At 45.9% G+C, this 21158-nt stretch overlaps 1 protein-coding gene and 1 long non-coding RNA gene across 2 annotated transcripts; both read right to left on the minus strand.

Moving 5' to 3' along the window:
- Window positions 1-605: 605 nt before the first annotated feature.
- LOC135308869 (uncharacterized) lies at window positions 606-5078 on the minus strand. Its single transcript, XR_010369264.1, has 3 exons — window positions 4916-5078; window positions 1957-2044; window positions 606-1248 (listed from the first exon to the last, which is right to left on the minus strand). It is a non-coding gene; the product is annotated as an uncharacterized LOC135308869 (long non-coding RNA).
- A 3061-nt stretch (window positions 5079-8139) lies between these two features.
- Window positions 8140-18418, minus strand: TGIF1 (TGFB induced factor homeobox 1). The gene is given in 5 exon segments (XM_064434452.1): window positions 8140-9200; window positions 10499-10725; window positions 17337-17578; window positions 17580-17632; window positions 18392-18418. Coding segments are annotated over 5 exon segments (1101 nt in total). The 5' UTR covers window positions 18404-18418; the 3' UTR covers window positions 8140-8633.
- Between the last annotated feature and the right edge of the window lie 2740 nt (window positions 18419-21158).

Consider the following 21158-nt stretch of genomic DNA (forward strand, 5'->3'; position numbering starts at 1 on the left):
CAAGGTTCCTAAATAAATTTTTTTCTGTCTTACCACCCCATGCAAATATCCTCAGCCGGCAAAAGTCGCGGGGATTTAGAGGTGAAACATGAACACTGCACTCACAGTGGTGGCTCGGAGAAAAATGCAGACGAAGGACGGAGCTTGCAGGCTCTGCCTGTAAATGCCACCAGCACACGCAGGGGGAGAACTGGAAAAAGCTCACTGCTCCAGAGTTGCACAACTGGACGGTGAGCAGAGAGGGGTAGGAGCCGTGGGAACTGGCAGCGGGGTGACACAGGAGAGCGCAGGGACTGCCAAAATATTCCACTGCAGTCCAAAGACTGACAATTGCGGCAAGAGCCATCTTCCCCCCCTCCCTGCAAAACATTCCCTCTCCTAGGGATTTGCATAACCCCGTGTACATTTCCTGCAGTCCTTGGGCAACGAATAGAGTTGTGGTTCAACAATTTACAGGATCAAAGGCAGATCATGATCCTATCGCTGGAACAGTTACGTTTTTACATGCGGGCTTTTTAGATATCATTTCTCAAAGATCAAACTCCAGTGTATTCCAGGGAAGTAAGTTTAGACAAACCACAGAGCTGGGGAGAAGGCAGGATCACTTATTTCTTTTTCTTATGCATAATCAAAAGTTTTATTAGGGTTTTCTGAAAACCCATAGCTCTCATTCTGTACCCAGCCAGTGCAGACTGGCCACAGTTTGAGATCCCCAAGGTGGATCTGCTGGGCTGCCTTACAGCAGGGGATTTCCTAGGGCAGGAAGCCCGTCCTGCAGGGAGGGAGGCTCAGCCAGCTCTTACTCCAATGGCAGACAGGGCTGAGGGTTTTACAAGCGCCTTGCGTGCGATTTCCCTGCTCTGTGTCCAGCCCCTGGCAGCTGGAGAGGAAGCAGCATGTAATGAGCCCCAGGTGGAGGCAGCAGCTTCAGCTCTGCAATGGCAACACCCAAAACACCCCCCAAAACAAGGGAAGGCATCTGGGGCAGACCACTTCAGCCCAGGCTGGATAGCAAATGCAGATGAGGGCTGGGGTAAGGCAAGGACTAAAGGCAAATCTTCAAGGAAATAGAGGATCTGAAGTCAAACTCCCCCCCTGAGCTCAACAAGCCTCACAGCGCCTGGGTCATGCCACCAGTGAGTCACTTCTGCCAGATGGGGAGAGTCTGGCCAACACAGGCATCAGCTGGTCCGTGCAGCCCTCCTTGCTCTTCTGACCCTGTGGAAGGAAACCTGGGCTTCTGCATCACTGCATTTCAAAAGGAAAGGAAATTAAATTTTTCACAGCGGAAATACCTGTTGCTTATCAGTGTAAATATGAGAGAAATGACACAGTCCCCCACACCTCCTTTCATGCCTCCTGCTTATTTAAACTCACACTGCCACATCAGAGGAAGCTCAGAGAGTGGTGCTGGCTGTGGGCACAATACCCAGCTGGGCTTCACACGCTGCCCTCCCCAAGACCACCAGCACCCCATGATCACACACGGGTGAAGGAGCAAGGCGTTGCAGGACCGAGTGTGAACTCTCCCATAGGGAGACCTGTATGTCTGCATTCCCACCACCTCCTCCCAGGGTTCAAAGAGACGGTAAGGGATGTCACTCTCCCTTCAGAGGCTGACTGGGACATTCCTCTCTGCCCCAGGTGTCACGGACACAGTAGCAGGGGTCAAGGTAGGTTTGGTAGGGGAAGGGAGGTGGAGGGACTGACTGTTTTACAACAGACAGTATGTGCTTTGCAGATGCAAATCTATACACTAAACCAAGATAGTCACAGAAGGTTTTTTCCACATATCACCAGCTAAGGAAGAAAAATTTTTGAGGAGGGCTTTGGAGAAAGCTGGCAGCACATCACTGGAAATACCTTGGCTGAATGCAAGCCAGCTGAATTAAACATGAAGAATGAGTTACAGAAGCAACTGCCTAAGCGGTGTTTAATACAATAACCTGAACTAACCTTTTCATTCAGGTTGGCAGAGGAATGTCTGCTTCACACCTCACCAGGAGAAGGTTCATGGCAGCAGAGCCAGGACTCTGAAAGCACACTGAAACCAACAACACCACTGACTCAAAACTAAAAATAATCCCTGAATTTTTGAAAATGCCCAATGGATTTTATTGCTAATTGCTTCTTTTCTTGCCTTTCCCCTGTCACAACAAAAAGCAGAAGTTCGAAAAAAGCTGAGCTATCTACACAGGGAAAATGTGCTTTCTCTCAAACAGAAGTTGATCTGTTTGCATCAGAGCAAGATTTGCTGTTGTGGTTAGTGTAGTGGAGTAACAGAAATCAGATGCCTTTCAAAACAGTACAAAACTAGTCAAAATATCTCTAACCTAGTTAAGTGGACTATGCATGATATTATGTAAGCACTCTCAAGTCAAACAGACAAAGAAATGATAGAGGGAGAGTTCAAGCAAGGAATGAGACTAGAAGTGCAAAAGAAAACAAAATAAAACACTGGACACAAGGTCAAGCAATCAGAACTGTGCAGGCTAGAAAAGGAAGTGAAATTACAGGCTCTGGCAAAACAGCTGAATGCTTACTCAGGAAAATTACAAAACTGTTGAGATCCTTACCATCAGTTATGTGTCTTCTATCCAGAACAATTTCCAAGACAAGCTATATGAAGTCATAAAAGCAATCCTGGGATCATCAAATTCTTCTCACATCGGTCAAATTATTTTTATATAAATTCCAGGGCCAATACATATATGGTATCCTTACTAGGATATATATGGGATATAGGTATATATACACACACACACAAAATTGCATCTTGGTAAAATCTATAAGCTGATGGCAGCTTATGATCAAGACTATCTTCTCCATCAACAGCTTCTACAGGAGAGGCTTCTAAAGGCCAAAAGCCCCAGCTAAGCACTAAAATTTATTTTCCAATCAACAAAAAATCCAATTGTGTTCCTGCAAAAGAGCTAGAACACCAGAGGAAAAGTTAAGATAGGGAAGAACACTTGGTTTACGCTCAAACTAGATAGGACACATCAGTTAAAGGAACCAATGGTTCATCCCTTATGGAAGCCACTCAGGCCCTGTTTGGTTTTTGAGAGAAAGCAGAAGCAAGTATGGAGTGTGTGACACATTATTTCCCACAGAGCTATCAGGCTGTAGGGACTTCAGAGGCAGGATCAAACATTCTCTGTACACTTATAGAAAGCCATACTACTAAAACTACAAGCTTCAGAGTTGGGAATTATTTCTGCACTACTACATATAAAAATGAATATTCCCAAAAAGAAGGTGAGTCCTGTCAACTTGTGAAATGTCACTGATGGAGGAGCTCCAGGTCACTATTTCCCCAGCAGTGTGGCAACTTTACAGAGATGGAAAGACTCAGAGAAGCCAGGCAAACATAGATATATCTACTGCAAAACCCACAGCTCTGGGACTGACCCACTCTTACCATCATCAGGTCAATCCTCTTTTAATGTCAGCTAAATGATGTGATGAAAGGCTCATTAAGAAAAAAAAAAACAACACCAAAAAAACATGTGCAGGGTTTATATATGCCTAGACAAGGGTTCTTCACTCCGAGAGGGTCATGTTGTTACACACCTAAAGATAGGGCTTGATGCCCAGGGCAGGAACTGCCTAGGCTGCAATTAGAGAAAGCAGCCACAGCCCTGGTCTGTGGTCCCAGGGAAGCTATCCAAGAATAAACAGGGTTAGATGGTTGTCAGCTGCACTCATTCAACTCACAATCTGCCACCTGTGCCCCCCCTCCTCCCCCCAGTTAAGTCACTAATTCAAAGTACTCCTACCTCTGTGCCTTTTTACAGGTTTATTACACATTGTGTAAGCAGCTGAAAGATCAACACCTTGTTTGTCAGTAGAAACACATGGAATTTGGCAGAAACCCTGCTATCCAGTGGAACACAGATTAGCTGGGAGGCAGATGCGATTTATTCATGGCTACATCAGCTTCAGGGACTGTGATTCATGTTGCACAATGAAGCAGAGCTCCAAAGGGCTGTGAAGTCGACCTGTTGGTGAAAGCTACCCTGTTCTGCAAATGTGTGTAGCAGGACTTGAGATTCCTGCCAGCTGTAGTCCCAGACCTGACACCTCAGCTTCAGAAAGAAAAAGGAGTTTAAAGGCAAATAAAGCCAGTTTCAAAGGGAAAGGTGAGCAAAATGGCTTTGAGCTGTCAGCAGGAGTGCATGCAAAATATAGATGGAGAAAGCAGCCTGAGATTTTACTTTGTAGCATAGCTAGCACCAGTTTACATGATTTTCTGTGTGTGCAGAACTCCAGGCACTCATTGTCGTGACAGGGACTGGAATAGACACTGAACTGCATACAGCACACATGGGTGCAATTATCATGTCTGGAACAGCAACAGCTCTAAGTGACATTTTGCTAGAGTGAGTGGCTAATCTAATCTCTTCTCCTTCAGTCTGGAGGAAGGCTGGAACTCATGGGAGAAGAGCCTGCTGAACCAGCGAAACAGGATAGAGATGTAACAACTCAGGCAGTTGGTGAACAGGAGACTTTAAACAAGTAATGTCCTGAAAAGTGAATATGAGCTGCATTTGTGCCAGTAATCCCTACTGGGAAAAAGCCAGGTGGGAAGTTGACAATTGCAAGATGCCAAGTAGAGAAAGGGAAAAAAAAATAAAAAAAAAAAAAAAAACAAAAAGAAAAAAAAAAGGAAAAAAACCCTAAACTAAATGAGTTTTAAAGAGAATGCAAAGTACTCCAAGGGTTACCAAAAAACCCTGCATAAGCGATTGAAGAAAAATGGCAAACGAAAAGAGACTTTGGCAGGCAGGACACAGTTAACTGCAAGTGGCCTAAATACCATAGGTGTGAAAGTGACACTGAACAGGGTCACGGTGCACCTGGACTCCAGCTGCACTGCACCTTCTGCGGGCTGGGCTTCCCGCTGCAGCCTTACCTCATCTCCAAGGGGAAAACTGACTCCCCACCACACACTGGTTGCTGCTTACTTTCTCCTGCTTCCCCTTTTCCAGTGAAGTTTTCGCAGGCCCCCCGCTCTGCCTGCCCCGGCAGCAGGATCCTGCTGCTATCCGAGCCAGCGTGGCTGGGCTGGCGCAGCCGTGAGGGTAGCCCAGCTTCCAGGCCTGCTGGCCCCATTCCCTCCCCCAGAGCACGGGGCCAGCTGCCGCAGCTCCAACGGTTTTGCAGCCGTGCTCGCTGACCTCATGGCACAGGCCGGGAGACGCGTGGGACACCGCAAAGCAGCCCCGCAACAGGCAGCGAGACAACACCGCCTCCCTGCACGCAGGCAGCGACGCCGGGGTCAAGATTCCCTCCCTATTGTAATTATTTTTGCTTTGCGCAGAGATTTATCACACGCAGCTGCCACAACTTGTTTACAAGACACAAAAGCCATGAAAACAAGGTTGACGAAGTCTGCGTGTGAGCTGTTTTCCCTGGCATGAATTTGTCATACCTCTTAGCTGGCTGACGCCCTGGCTGGCCACACAGTCTGCAGTAACACACGGCAATGCCTTCCCTTCAGCTTCAGAGTAGCCAAAGTGTGTGTTTTCAGTCAGAAGTTGGGTTCTGACAAAACTGCTTTGCATTCAGGTTTATCACTGCTGCAAGAACAGCAAAACCACCCATGTTGTCTCACTGCTTCTTTATATTATTTTTTTCTTTTCCGTGGTAAAATAAGTTTCACAAATAATTTTTTGTTTGCCCTGCCAGGGATCGGTGGCCAGCACTTGAAGCCTTTGGTTTGTTACTTGGATTCCTGCTCAGTTCAGGATCCTAGCTCCACCCAATGCCCTACATATACTTACCTACCTTTGATAACTTTATCTAAAGTTACTCCAGGTTTATGCTCAGAAAAAACAGGTTTAGGTAAACATCAATAGCCAGCACCAAACTATCAGTGCTAGATTACAAGAGAGCAGAAACTCCCTTTTGACACATTTTAGTGGGTACTCAATATGAGTCATTTACTTCTAAGTTAAATAACACCTCAGGCTAGGGAAAAGCTTTTACATGGTGTGGTGTCAGGTGCTACTCAGCCACAGCCATCTGACTTGTGACTACAGCCAAACTTCTAGGTGTAACCTTAACACAAGTCATAATTTAAGAAGTATAGAACCAGCCTCAATCAAAATTGGTCACCAGTGCAGTTCCCACGGTAAGTCAGTCAGCAAAATGGAAATGCAGTGCTCATCACACAAGCAGGACTTTGGTGGTCATTTACACTAATACCACTTTGTGTAGCATAATATTAAATGAAAACAGCAGAGAGACCACAGGCTTTTACTTTCAATGAAAACTGTTAACCTGAATGGCAACAGCTTTCTTCCTCATTCTATTTTCATTTTCAGTACTGCAGCTGCTATAGTGAAATTACAGAACTGGTCAGTTCAACCAGTGAAGTTTTTTCTTTTTAAACTTGCTGACAGTTTTTATTTTAAAGAGCAAAGTAATGAAGAGTAAAGATCTCTGAAAATGCCCTTTAATGATCTGAGTGCCCCACAGCATACCAGCAAATTGCTTTGAAAAAAAAGAAACAAAAGAGGAAAATGTCTAGCAATTCAAATCAAAAAATGCAAACATACTTGTGAGGCTGTCTTTTCTTCATTCATGAAGTATGGGTGTAAGGAACGTTTCAATAAAGTTCCTTCCAGCAAGAACAGGAAAGGACAAGGCATCTTCCAAACCTTTATCAAAGATGACACTCCACTTTGGGTGTGTAGCATCCCTTAAGATAAATCACCTATTCCACAAAACCATATCTATTAACCAACTTTTCCCTCAACATGAACCTCACAGTAACGAAAAAGTACACTTCCATTTTACAATCAGTCATTAAAAAACCCAACCAAACAATACAAACATAGGTATCCCAGGAAAAATAGCTCAGAAGTATCAAGTACAGCGTGTCCAGAGACACTACACCAGGCTCTTCTGTATCCACCTGCAATGCCTTGAAGACAGAGTATACAGCCACCTCTATGTTCAAAATTATTTTCAGCTTTATTTCAAATTTTTTAAAAAATAATTCTGTATTCATACAGCATATTAGGATGACTGTGTTACCAAAGCAGTCATAAGTAAACCAGTGTTTACTGTTTGCCATTTTGATTTTAAATATGAAGGTTCAAGAAAGGCACAAGTTCAGAAAAATTCCAAAGAGCACTCCAGAGAACAGAGTATATCTGACACTAGAAAATTATAAAGGCCACAGCAAAACAGTATAGCAGTCAGAATATTGTAGTCTTCTTTCTACTCATAAAGATATCCTTAAATTCACCAACCCTCCTGCTCCTCAAAGCCCTCCCCCAACCTCTCAAACAGACAACTGGTTTGTTTTTAAAGATTAGCCAGAACCAGTAATTTTTTACCCAGGAGGTCTCTTATTTCATTGTTGCTGGAAGGATATGGGTGGGTGACTGACATTCAAGTAAGTTGAAATGTGAGCTGCAAGTCTTCACCATTTTCAGTAATAAGTCATTTTGATAGCAAAGTCCTTTTCTGAAAGGTAACTTAGATTCTGTTGGCAAAAATACACCCCAATACAACAGGGATCTCTTCTAAATCTTAGCCAACCACCTGTTATAGTGTCTCACAAAGACCCAGGTCCCAGAACTCAGATTTCAATGCAATACAGCCTACTTTATTTCAGTCTACTAGAATTACTGAGTAAAAGCCTTGTCATTGCTAGTCCAAGTAAGGCTAGAAGCCCTTGCCCTCCCCTATCAAAATTTGTCACCAGTCATGTCTAGGAGCTGCATCACAAAGATCTGCAAAAAACACTTGTCCCAGCCCCTCTTCTGGCCTCTTCCTTTTATCTTCAGATCTTCCCATAGGCCACCACATTTCCCAGCCCTAAAATATTTCAAGGAGCCAAGAGCTGGAACTGTTAGAGGGGCCCAAGGTTTCCCTCTGAAATTTAGTCAGAATTGCCTTTGGCACCTTAAAAAATTTCAACATAGCAGAACACAATCAGGTACTTCTGGCCCACTTCTCAGCATTCTTTTAAACATCTGGTTAACAACAACTGCTAGTTTGGTTCATGGCTCTCTGAACCAAACAAAGTCAGTATGAGCACAAACATATTTCTCACTTCCATTTGTTTCAAGGGTAATTCATGTTTTCTGCAAAGCTTGTATTCAACAAAATACTCTGTATGCATTACTTTTAAAGAAAATATTTTATTATATTATGGGAAAAAAGCATGATCATCGAAAGTTTGTATTGTTAAAAAAATTGAAAATTTAGACAGCGTGTCGGTATATTCCGTTCCACATGGGAATGATAAGAAGACTCTATATCATTACTAGATATTGCACAGTCTGAAAGAAACAAAACAAATCACATGATCTTGGGAAACATCTCACATTATGAAAAATCTACAAAGAAAACATTAAAAAAAATCCCAACAAAACACACAATCCTTTCTTTCTACAGTAGCTTTAAGTTCGTAATTCTTGGAATGACCGTATTCCACTGAAGACCATCTCAGTGACAGGAAGCTTCATTTCAGCAATCCCCTTGTGCAAATAAGATTAATAAAAAAAATAATAATAACGCAGTGAAGTCTTTTGATATTGTGTGGGTGGCAATAACCACACAGCTGTTAGATCCCTGCCTGGTAAAACAAAACGGGGAAGGAGAAGGAAGGGGATTTAGGCCATAAGTTTTGCCTGCAACTCCATCTCTGCCGCCCTTTTGAGTGCAACATCCACCAGAAGCTGAAATCCACTAAAGTCCTGGTTAAGGTCTGGTGGTGTTGGAGGAGGAGTGTTAAAGAGCCCACTCTGTGCGTTTGCACCAGGTCCCAGTTTGGATGCGTCCTCGTGGCAGGAGAGGGGGCTATCTGTGAAGCCGCCAGCCGGGCCCTGCTGCAGGTCCGTGGTCTGGCCTACATCAGCTGGCTGGCAAAAGTGGAAAGGGGCATCTTTCAACGCAGTCACAGTCGTGTGGCAAATCACCGAGGGCCGAGCCAGGACCGATCCCGGGGAAGCCGCCTTGGGAGAGGACACAGTTTTGCCGAGCGGCGCGGCAGCGGGAAGGAAGGCAGTCTCATCCAGCAGGGGAATGTAGTTCTTTGTGCTGATGGCAGACTCCACCAGGCCGCCCTCGGGAAGCTTAGTCCCTCGCCGCGAGATAGTGAACTGATTTGGGTCTTTGCCATCCTTCCTTAGCATGTCAGGTAACAGCCTGCGGCGTGCATTGATAAACCAGTTGCAGACCTGGGAATATAATGACATCTTAATTTCTACCTTCATTCATTCCCAACTATGTGCCACTAGAGCAGACAGTTAGATTAATGAATCCCTCCAAGCAGTTTCCTGCACTGCACAACAAAATAGAGACCTACTGACAAGTTCTGACATGCCTGGCAAAGGCCCTTCCCCTGTCCCCGTGCTACCAACTCCCTGCTCCTGTTACAGAAAGCCCCGGGACATCTGAAGTCCAAACTAGGAGTTTAGCTTTTAACTCTGTGCACACACATTAACCTATTGGCTATTGTTCCCTAGCTTAGGTTAATTAACAACAGGAAAACCTTTTCTCTCTGAAGAGAGCCACTCCTCCCACAAATAGTTACTGATTTTCCTTGTTCAACTGACTGTGTCGACAGACATAACATGAATTACCTCACTTAAGTTTGTCCTTGTTTAAATATCAACCAGTTTCCTGGGCAATACAGGACAGTTTATAGTTTAACGTCTTTTTTCTCTTTACTACATAAAGGAAGTCTTCTTTATAATGTTGCATTAAAAAAATTTTACTCTATAGCCAATTATGAACTTTGCACTAATGAATTATCATGGAAAAATAAAGCCCAGGACTCAACAGGAGTGCTCTCTATTTAGCAGAGCCCAGAACCAAACCCTGGTTTACCAAGTTCTCATGCAGCCACCTTCCCACAACATGGGATGCAGCAATGGGCAAAAGCTATTCGACCAAAGATGATCACAGAAGATGAGAATGATGCGCCCAAGGGACCTCACAGACGCCAGTGGCATCCCAGGATGAGAATCCAAAATAAACATACAAACACCTCATCATACCTGCACTAACACCCTTGAGTAGCTCTATTTCATATAGGTTGTTCCACTGATTTTAATGGCAGTGATCACACACATAATTACACATGCCCATGTTCTACTGGAATGAGCCTCAAGTTGCCATTTTACAAGTAAAGAGTTACATGCTAAGCTGCACATCTATCACCATAAAACCTCTGTTGACGAATAAATACCTTCTTCTCACAATAAATTACCTTGTACAGACACTTTATGTCTGCAAAAAATTAGCATCCAATTCATGACTGTTCTCCCAGAAAAATGATTTTATTCCAAATAAACAAAGATCATCGTAACACATAATCAGTCTCTATCTCTCCTTATGAGTGCCATCAGCAGGAGAGTAGCAATAAAAAAGGAAATCTCACATGCAGTGTAAACATTTGTATCTATGACTAGACCACAGGTGATTTAAAACAGAAAACAGCTCCTTTAGAAGGGAGAACTACTTTTTTAAATACCTGTAGTGTGGAAAGGTGTGTTTGTCGGGATAACAGCGCTTTTTCTTGCTCTGAAGGATAAGCATTGTATCGGTGCTCATAGAGCCAGTCCCGAAGAATCTGCACAGATTCCTTGGGCAGGTTGCCACGTCTCCGCCGTTTGCCTGAGCCAGCAGATGAGGAAAGATCCAGTGGGACATCCATAGTGTCATCATCCTCCGTTTCACTGCCTGATATTGCAACTACACCTACAATTGTAAGACAAGCACAATCAGCCTCCTAAATCCGTTAACTACTTGGCTCCAGCACTGTATGGCACAGACATTTTACATCACGTGAGCTGTCTTTACTGTTCCAGCCCCTTGTACGGGAGATCCGTCCTGCAGCATTAACCTGTCATGCTGTAGCTTTTCTGTCAGCTGAACAAAAAAGTAGCACCAATGATCCGTTCCTAAAGGAATTCTTCTCTGCAAACCTTCGTTTTCTTGTTCCCCTGGCAACCTTTTATCTGCTGAACGTTATCAGATAGCTTCTATCTAATGAGAATATTGTCCAAGTTTGCTGGCTATGGTATGCATCCAGCACTTCTTTTCAAGGATAACTAACCAGTGGCTGAGCAAAAGGTCAACAAGCAAGAACTTAAAACACCCCAACTCAAGCAATAGGTTATTTAATGATTTCTTAACATCCTGATGCTTGTCTCTTTGGAGGGATAGGTTGTAGATTTTATAAATGAATAATTACATCTATTCAGAAAAATTAATGGAAGAAGAAAAAAAGAAAGGGAAAAATTGTGTTTCTCACCACCCGTAAGGAGATTTTCACTTATGAAGGGAAAGAAAGAAGTGCAAAAGAAGGGAAGAACCAGGTGCCTAAGAGTTCACCAGATTATCAGGAAATGGACTCTCAATTATATTCTGTATCAAAGAACCATGATCATTTAGATGTACTAGTTTTTCTCCTGACTATTTTTTCAACTTTGTGGTTTTCATCGTGTGTTCTGTGCTATGCTTACTATAAGGACTCCAAACTTACCAGTTAACTGCATACCTTCTCCCTCCAACACAAAGGAAGGAACAGATTTCACAATCTGATTATCCCTTTATATATGTACACCACACTACTAGTAACATGAAGCTATGGAATGTAAATTAAACAAACGAGCAACTATTCAATATTTAGGAAGGCTACAATTCTACTCCTTTGGTAGGATACACGAGTCACTAGTTCCATGAAACACAAATAAAACCATGCTTTAAACTCACCAGAAATTTTAAGAATCTTACAAACTATATACAAGTCCAAATAAGAGACTACCGACATTCAGCTAGTACAAATTAATACTAATTTCAAGTGAACTCACACTGGCTTTCCAAAGCAGTTTTAGAAACTATAGAAGGAAAACAAGCCCTTAATCTTTTTGTCTCCTGAACTTAAGACTGGGGGGGTGATGAGTGGAAAGGAAGAAATTTGCTCACTTGTAACACCAAAACTAAAAACCTTAATAGTAAAGCCAACTAACTGTCAGAAGTAAAGTTTTTCTGTGGGAATCCACCCATAATTTAAAAATTCTATTCAAGGAAATAAAGTAAGCCCTAAACAACAAGAAGTGAACCTGTGAAAATACTAAACTATATAAAACTATATTATATCCATAAGTAAGGGCGCTTACGGAAGTGAGAAACAAGAAGGAAGTAAAGCCCTTTAAAAAAACCAACCAATCAGCCACCAAAGCCCCCAGCACCACACAAAGAAAGATAGAAGGTATGCATGCGCAAGTTTTCCTTAATACTTGGCAGGAGAGTAGGGAGAGAAACAGAGAAGGACCTTTCCTCACACTTCCAAACTTCAGCCAAAGCTGACATGGTAAATTATTCTTTCCTTCCCCTATTTATTAATAGCTCCAACATCCTTAAATTTAGTTTTAAGTTTTCCAATTTGAAATGCACAGTTTTGATATGCAAGCATTCCCAACAGGATGATCAATCCGCAATCTGTCTGGCATAGTTGCTGCAGTAACTTACTTGGTATTGTTTTCATTCTCCCAACTGCTGATTTATGTAACCGACAAACACCAAACTGACATACCGAATTTTTCATCTGATGATTAGCTACATAAATTATCCAGTCATGGAACAGGAACAATAGGACAATATTTAAATAACCAACACAAGATAAAACTCCAAATTATGTAAACAGTTTCTTAATTCGTGTAGAAAGTATGTCAAAAGTTTGCTTTACAATGATTCCAAGCAAACCACTTTGTCACAGCTTCATGGAAAGTGCTGTCACACTTGCAACCTGACCTGAGAACATGCCTTGCACCATGGGCTCCTGGAGCCACGAGGAACACTTCTGGGAACAAAGATCCTGCAGAGACAACAGGACAGCTCTGCAAAGCAGCTCAGCCCTTTTAAATTGAATTTAAAAACTAGCTAGAACTAGCCCATGCTATTCAGACAATGTTTTGAAGTGCGCTGTTCTTGTTTGTCAGGAACCAGAACTGCTGCAGCACTTCACAGGGTTGGGTTTTTTGTTTGTTTTTAAATATAATGGGCAGTAAGGCAAGACCTTGGAAAAGAGGGAGAGGCAAACAGCAAGGGCTGGAAACAAGAGGGAAGGAGAAACTACTGTGAAAAAGTTAGATGTCTAATGGTCTACAAGCAGTATTTACATGGCATAACAAGAACTGCTCCAGGTACACACCACCCAATCTGAAGGGACCTTTCCAGGATCTACCACACAATTAAAAAGACTCCATGGATATCTCTCTGAATTTCAGAAAACTTGACTTAACAGCAAAACCTCTCCTAGAACTGTTGCTTTTCCTTTAGCTGAAAAAACAGAAGTGATAAGATACTGTGCAAGCTAGCAGTATAAAAACGTTTCTCTCTTTTCAAATAAGATCTTTTGTCAAAGTAAAAGTTGTCATCTGACTAACCGTAGCCTACCTAGCAAGAAATGAGTCACCAGCAGAGCCAGCCCTTTGACCTGCTGGCTTAGTGTGTCATATTAATTGACACAGTAAGTTAGTGACACAAAGCAGGTTTTGGTTAAGCAGGAAACCCAGTGTAGTACAGACTTCTGCTCATTTAAATGAGCTCATTTAAATAGCTGATCAGCCCTCTGAACTCGTGGCAGATCTCTCAGGCGCAGCACAGAGCTAGCAGCAACAGGAAGTCATGGCTAGAAATCTCGCACTACCCCAGCTGATATTTTTTACTAGAGCAGGAGCCACATTGCTGCTGTCAAGGCTCTGTTTTCATTAAAGCATTCCTGCTGATTACAACCCAGCTTTGTTTTTCCGTCTTGTTAGTAATCAGCCTATTCGCTGCTGGTTTCCTGTTTTAACAGGGCCCAACTGAAAAGGGTCCTGGCCACGCTCCATGACTGGACCATTGGCTTACTGTTATTTACACCCAGAATAAAGGCCTGTGGACACGATGAGTAGCCCCAGCTGACCTACTAATTTATTTTGTATTAAAAGCAGGCTAGGGCCAGGCTATTTTATGTCTCCTCCTAAATACATTTAATCCAAACAAAAAAAAAATCTGCTTTTATAGAACTAAAATTAAAGCAGCACAAGTTCATTTGCAGAGAGGTCTGAGAAACAACACAAAATCCCATTCCTTCACTTCCACATGGCCACTTAAAAGAGTAGTCTATGCTATTAATGACCCAAGGACTACATGATCAGCATCCCCTTATAAATTACTTTATCCTCCTGGCTTCCCAGCTGAAGTCATATACATGATTGAATGCACTTTTGCATTGTATCACAGCCCAAAGACTTCACAGGTCCTCCCCGTAATCAGCTCAGGGAAGATTACACCTAGGATCTGGAGTCTGGGCTCAACACCCAAACGTTAGTTAACAGCTTGAAACAACTTGAGTAAAAGTACAGTGATGACTAAAGCTGATTTCAAAACAAACCACTGCCACTTAAAAAGGTATGCTGAAATACTTTGAGGGGGAGGACAAAATATTTAGAGAGGCTGAGACAAATGAAATGGAAGTTAAGCAAACCAAAAATTTATGCTATTGGGGGGGGGGGGGGGGGGGAAGGCACCCAAAAAAAAAACTATCCCATTGTGTCGAGGAAGAGCTTCGCAGAGGAAGTGGCAGAAGCCTATTGTTATTCAAAAGAGGACAAAGTATACCACAAGGAACAATCTCTGCCCTCCAGAGAGGGGATGGACAAAAATCACCTTAAAGAAAACCTCCCACCCCTTAGGGTTCTCTGAATTTCTTCAGTGAGATTTTTTTTTACGAGCGCTGATAAACAGAACCAGTTCCTATCCAAGCCTCCGATCCTGTTGTAACCAAGTTCAGTAAGATTCTTCACAAGTATAAACTTGAGCACATGCCTGCGCCTTTTCGAGACTGTGTTCTAAATCAGCTAATTAACAAGCCAAGTAGGTTCCGTGTGACTGCTATCACGTTATTATTTGTAAATTAAACTATCCACAGAAGAGTCCTGAGGTTTAAATCCAGAGTCTCCTATCTAAAAAAAAAAAAAAACAAACAGAAAAACAAAACAAAGAAAAAACACCAAAAAACCTCAACAAAACTAACCATCAACAAAAACACAGCATCACACACTTAAAAATTTTGAACTCAACACACATAACCAAAAAATCTAACCAAAATGCAACGCGAATTTAAAAATCAACATCAAAAATACATTAGTTTAAAATTATTCATAAGTAGCAAAAAAACTACAAGGATACAGAAGGGAATTTCCACAGGGAAAAAAAAAAACCCTCTTTCCTCTGAATGAGTTTCATAATTGAGGAACCAGCCTATTTGTTTCCCTCTGTACTTTACAGCTTGCACTCTATTACTTCTAAAGCAACTTGGCTGTACTATACCTTTTTTTTCCCCTCTAAACGGTATTTTTCTAGGAGTGAAAGCAAGAAATCTGTAATAAAGTCACTCTTTGAAACTTCTTGAATGAGCTTCAAATGCCAGGAGGTCACAAATAAGTACAAGCCCAACCTTTATTAAAACAAAGGCACCCTAGCCCTAACATCTTTTTAAAAGTTTCCGCCTTTGTCTCCTCACCTTTTAATTTGTGCCACGCAAACCCCAGGCCCATGGCCCCTCTCAAAAGTTCTCCCTCCCGCCTGTCACCTTTCATTGTTTCCATTGTTTCAGCCCGGGATTTGCAATCCTCAAAGCAGAGCTTACACACACACACACACACTCTTGCACACAAAGCCCTACACATGCATACCTAGAAACTACGTCAGCGTTTTCCACACGCATTTATTTCGGGGGTGGCAAGAACAACAGTTGAAAGTGCAGGGAGTTTGGTATTTCACCAACCAGCAGCTGCCCTCGGGGAGAGAAGTCTGAACAATGGAAGCAACAGCAGACAGGAAACCAGCTCACCACTGCTGTGCAAATAGGCAGCATAGGAATGTCCTAAAAATAACTGGGCTAAATTAATTCAGCGAAACTATAAAAGAGGGGAGGGGGGAAACAAACCACAAACTGCTTCCAACAGGGTGAAGAATCTCGACCTACCTAAGACATTTAAAACCCAGCGCAGGCCCTGGGCGCAGGGGGCTGTGCCTGGGGTCGAGCCCCGCTCCGCTCCCGCGGGACGCTGCGCTCCTCAGCACCACCCTGCCCGCTCTTTAAACTTCGCCTTTGTGGCTCAGCTCCCTTTGTGCGCGCTCCTCTTAGCCGAGCGGCATGTCCAAAAAAAACTTCTGACGAGGGCTACAAACCATATTAGTACACACCATGTCTGCAGCAGCCCAATGATTTCACGAACTACATATGCATTAATCGCTCCAAGGGTACTAACAATGAGAGGCTGCTTTACTACGGAGCCGCAGGAATGCATAGTAGGGCGAAAACAGCACAACTCTGGAGTACTGAACATGCGCACTGCTCCCCCGTAACCCTCCACTTCGGAGCATTTAATGGTCTTTGAATGCAAAACACCCTTCAGCCACACCGCCGACTGGCAAATCGCAACTGAACAGGCACTGCTTTGCTGCGAACTTCTTCCCAGCCAGCGCAGGAGCGCTAGACCAAAAAACACGTTCCGCGTCTTTGTGGCCAAGCGCTAATTTAAGGGCGCTTAAAGCACCACGAGTGCGATGAGTAACGATCCTCTAACTGTAAAGTTTGTCCGCTTGGAAGTGGACACAAAGAAAACTCAAACAGCATTACGGTTATGGGGCGGGGGGAGGGGGGAAGTCTTCTTCCTTTTAACCCTGCGTCAAAACTTTTGCACTTTGTGTTTCGTCCCCCTGTTTTAAGGGATAAAAGGGATAGAAAGGGCTTCAACTTTCAGCAAAACAAGGCGGGCGAGGGCGCAGAGGGGTTTGAAGCCCTGCCACCGATGCCCCCCCACGCTCAAGCCCCACGCTGCCGGCCCCGCGAACAAAGAGTTGCCGGACGGCCCCGCTTTCCTCGCCCCAAGTTGGGAAAACCACCCGCACCCTCGTCCCCCTCTCGGGAATGGTGGGGCTCGGTGCGGAAAAGCGTTCAAAAGTGTTTTACGGGAGGGCAGGGGGAAGAGGCTCCACGGAGGGGGCGAGAACAAAAGTTGGCGGAGGACACGAGGCGAACGGCTGGACATGTTTTTGACAGGGAGCCAGCGGCGCAGAGAGGCGGCCGCCTCCAAACAACAGCCCCGCATGTTTTGTCTGGGAGCGGAGCATCCACTACAATCTTCCACGGGATTCAGGCCAGGGGGCGTGGGGGGGGGGGGGCAAGGGGGACAAAAGGCCGAGAAGGCAAAGGGACTCCGGCTAGCTCAGCGACAGCCCCCCCTTCCCCTTTCCACCCCGGCTAGGGGCGCGGGGCACCCCGCTTTGTCCCGGCACCCCATCACAACTACCTTTTTTACTTTTCATCTTGATCGCGAGGACCGAGCCGATCGCCGGACACCCCACGCACCGACCCAAGTTTCTCTCCCTTCGCCGGACGCTGCTTTCCCCCTTTAAGCTCGGCGAGGAGGAGAAGGTCGATGAAGAAAGAAGAAACACCGCCGCGGAGCCAGGCACCCGGTCACCGGCCGCGCTGCTGTCAGCGGGAGCCGCAGGGCTCTGCCTCCCCCGGGGCTTTCTAGTGCGGCCGGGGTGGGCTTCCCTCCCCCCTTCCCTTTGTTCCCTTCTGCTGGCGATTGGCCCCGGCCTGTTAAAGTGAGGAAAGGCACGGGAGAGAAAGGTACACAGCGCCCGCCCTCCCCCACCTCCCCGCAGTGAGTACGGGAGAGTAACCGTGCGCTGCACTGGCACTCGCGGCGGCTGCCTCCTCCTCCTCCTCCTCCTCTCTCCTCCCTCCCCTCCCGGGTGTTGAGGCTCTGTCAGACGGGAGGGGAGGGACCGGCCGGAACGGGGGGGGTGTCCGCCTGTACCCGCTCGCTCATGCACACACAACAGCAGCGGCGGGGGGAGCTCTCCGTGCCTCCCGCTCCCTCGCCTTTCTTCCAAGCAGACGTTTGATCATTAAACTGGAAGGAGGAGAAGGAAGAGGCGGGGGTGGGGGGGGGGGAGATTTTGACAGCTGCCCTTGACTAGCCTCCTCCTGTTGCTGCCGGACGAACCACCCACTCCTTCGCGTGAATAGAGGAGAAGAAAGGAGAGTGCGTAGGGCCGGGGAAGGGAAGGAGCCCTGCAAAGACCGGAGCCCCCCTCCCGACTGCCGAGCGGCCCCGGTCGGTGGGGGCTGCTCCCCCCGATCCCCGATGGAGCTGAAGGAGCCCCGCCTGGCCGGCGCTGGCCACACACACCCCCACCCACCCCCGCGGGGAAGGCGAGCCCCGTTTCTGCGGTTATTTTTACATCAGTTCGTAAAAGGTTGTTTTTCTCCCCCTCGACCCCCCCCCAACCCCCCAGCCCGGTAGATTTTGCTGCGGCACATGATCGCAGCTGTAAAAGAGAGAAGTCTCACAGCTTGACTCATCGCTGTCAGGCGAGCACGCTCTGCAGCAGCAACAGTTTCTTTTCCTCCGGGATGGGAAACGTGACACCCGCCAGCCGCTCGCTGCAGCCTCCCTAGCGAGGTGGAGAGCTCTCTCCGGGCACAGGCGGCCTTGGCGGCGGGTCCCGGCGCTACCCCCACTGCCCCCTGACACAATCAGATTAAAAAAAAAAAAAAATTAAAAAAACCAAAACTGCTGAACGCCCAGCCGCGGTCTGAAGGTTTCGGCGTGGAAAGGAAAGAAAAAGAAGCCGCCTGGCCGCGGAGCAGGCGTGCGGGCGCGGCGTGCCCTCATTCCACGGGAGCGTGTCCGTGTCACTCCCGCACCGGCACGTGCGGGGCTGTTCCCGGCCGGGCAGGCGCGGGGGGCGAGCAGCAGGCGCCTGAAACGGCTGATGAAATAATGGATTCCTACGGCAGAGCGGGGATCATTCCCTCCGCAGCACCCTGCACCCCCCCGGCGGCGCGGGCATCCGCGCAAATCCGCATTCACTGCACAAGGGAAGCAACAGCGTTTTAGCAGCAAGCCTTCCCCGAGTACCTTGTAACTATTTTTATGTGGCGTAATTACAGCGGGAGATAAAACAGCTGTTGTGTGCCGAAGGGGGGATGTGGGGGGGGGGAGGGCAGCTGGTGAGTCACGTCAGCTCGCCAAGGACTCGGTGTCGGCTGCTCTGCGCGGCCGGACGTTCGCCCCGGCATGGGTGACCCTTGTGCTGGGCGGCGTGTCCGGCTGTGGGTCAGCGAGGCACGGCACACTGACTGACTGACTGACTGACTGACTGACGGCGCCGTGCCAGGCGGGAGCTTGTGCGGCGCGGTCCGAGGTCCCGCCGGCGGCAGCGCGATCCGGGCCATTGCCCGCCGACCGAGCGCCCTCCGGCCGCCTTTCCCGCCGCATTCCCGCCGCCTTGCCCCCGGCGGTGTCCAGGGGGTGTCAGCCCGGCTGGACGAGGCTCGCTCGGGGCCGCCGTTCTCACCCGAGCCGTGCCCCCGAGGGACTGGTGGCTCGGGGGCGGGGGTTGTGCGCGCACGCCGCCGTATGGCTTTATTTTGGCTTTTACTGTTTTGTTTTTGTTGTGGAAGAGCCCTGCTTCCCAGCTGTGAGGGCTGGCTCTTCGAACTGCTTGTTCCGAGCGTCCGGGCAATGGTCGTGCCAAAAAAGCAATTATGGGAAGTTAACAAAAGACACGTCAAGGAGTCGAAGAGATTTCCCTTTCTCCTTGCCGCCAGAGCCGCCTCACGCCTGTTCATTGTCCTTGGGACCGCAGGCAAATCTGTGGAATCTCTGAAACTAGCTCTTTCCTTATTTTTTCCTTTTTTTTTTTTTCCTTAGAGGTTTGTTTAAATTAGTTTGTTTGATTTTTCTTCTTTGACGAAAAAATATTTTTTTTTCACACTGAACTCAAGTTGCTTTTTCTTTCCTTTTCAAAACCTTCAGAAACAGCCTTTCTAGGAAAAGATAAAAGGCAACTTTGTATGGCAGCTTTTTAGCTAGTAGGAGAAGGCCATGAACCAGTGGGCGTTCATTCCTAGCTCCTGTGGTATAAAAAGCATGGAAAGGTATTGTTTCAAAACAAGTTCTTCCTTGGATGTATGTCGGGGAATACCCATAGCTGGGACCAACAGGAAAGATTGAAAGTGGGTTTGTGTGAAAGTTCACGTTGCAGTTGTTGCCTGGTGCAGCATCTCAGGTTTATCCACAAATTTTGGCTGCATTTCCCACTTAAAGACTCCTGATACGTGTTCCAGGTGGTAGTGGGATAAAGTTTGCAAAAAAGTAATGCAGTGGAAGCAAACCCCTACAGCTCTCTCTGCCGGTAAATCTTCAACACACCTGAAACAAGGCTGTATCTGAAATGAGGGCAGGTGATTTGCCTGAGCTCAAATCTAATGCATTGATCAACTTAGTTTTGTAGCAAATAACCTGGTGGTCTGTGAGATGATCGTGTGTATTAGTATTTTCTGCTGCTTGCAGAAGTAGAAGGTATGGAAGGCAGTATGTAACTTTCTGCAGTTTTTATTTTTCCTTCAGGTGTTCGTGAGGCTGTGTGATTAGTTACTTAATCTGCTAGAGCTGCATCAGCACTGTGAGCTGTGTCTCACAAGCAGTTCAAACTGCTTCATGCTGAGCAACTTTGGCATCTGTGCAGCTCCTTGGGTAGGTGGTGGTGTACACGTGCATCAAGATGCGTCTGTGCCAACAGGTTGGAACAGCTTGGTTTAGTCGGAACAAGTTCAGCTCTGTCTGGACCCATCTGCACAGACATGCTGCGTTTGTAAAACTGGATTCTAAAAAGGGAGAGGAATTAAACTGGAGGGGCTGGATTTTTAATTGCTCCATGATTGTCCAGCGTCATAGATTTATCAGTTTTCAGTGATGGTGAGCACATGTTTCTGTCCTGTCACATTGCCACGTGCGAACTACCTCGCACAACTCATTTGTACGTTTCTTACTTTGCAAGTGCTTTGCTTTGAGGTGCTGGGACTATGTTTGCCTAACTGCTCAAGTCTCCAAGGCGATGTTTCGGGCATAGAAACTATTAAAGGAAGTACTCTGGGAAATCAGGACCTAGGCAAATCAGGCTTGTGGACATTTGTTATCTTGGTCTTTTTATTCCAGTTTCCCATTTATTAACCAGATAGCATTTTACCCCCTCCCCCCAAGGCTGTTATGAAAATAAATCCATTGACACTTAGGTGCCGTTGAAATATTTGTGATAAAACTTATTAAATT

Source organism: Passer domesticus, chromosome 1, assembly GCF_036417665.1.
Source record: "Passer domesticus isolate bPasDom1 chromosome 1, bPasDom1.hap1, whole genome shotgun sequence".
In the NCBI taxonomy this organism is placed as follows: Eukaryota; Metazoa; Chordata; class Aves; order Passeriformes; family Passeridae; genus Passer; species Passer domesticus.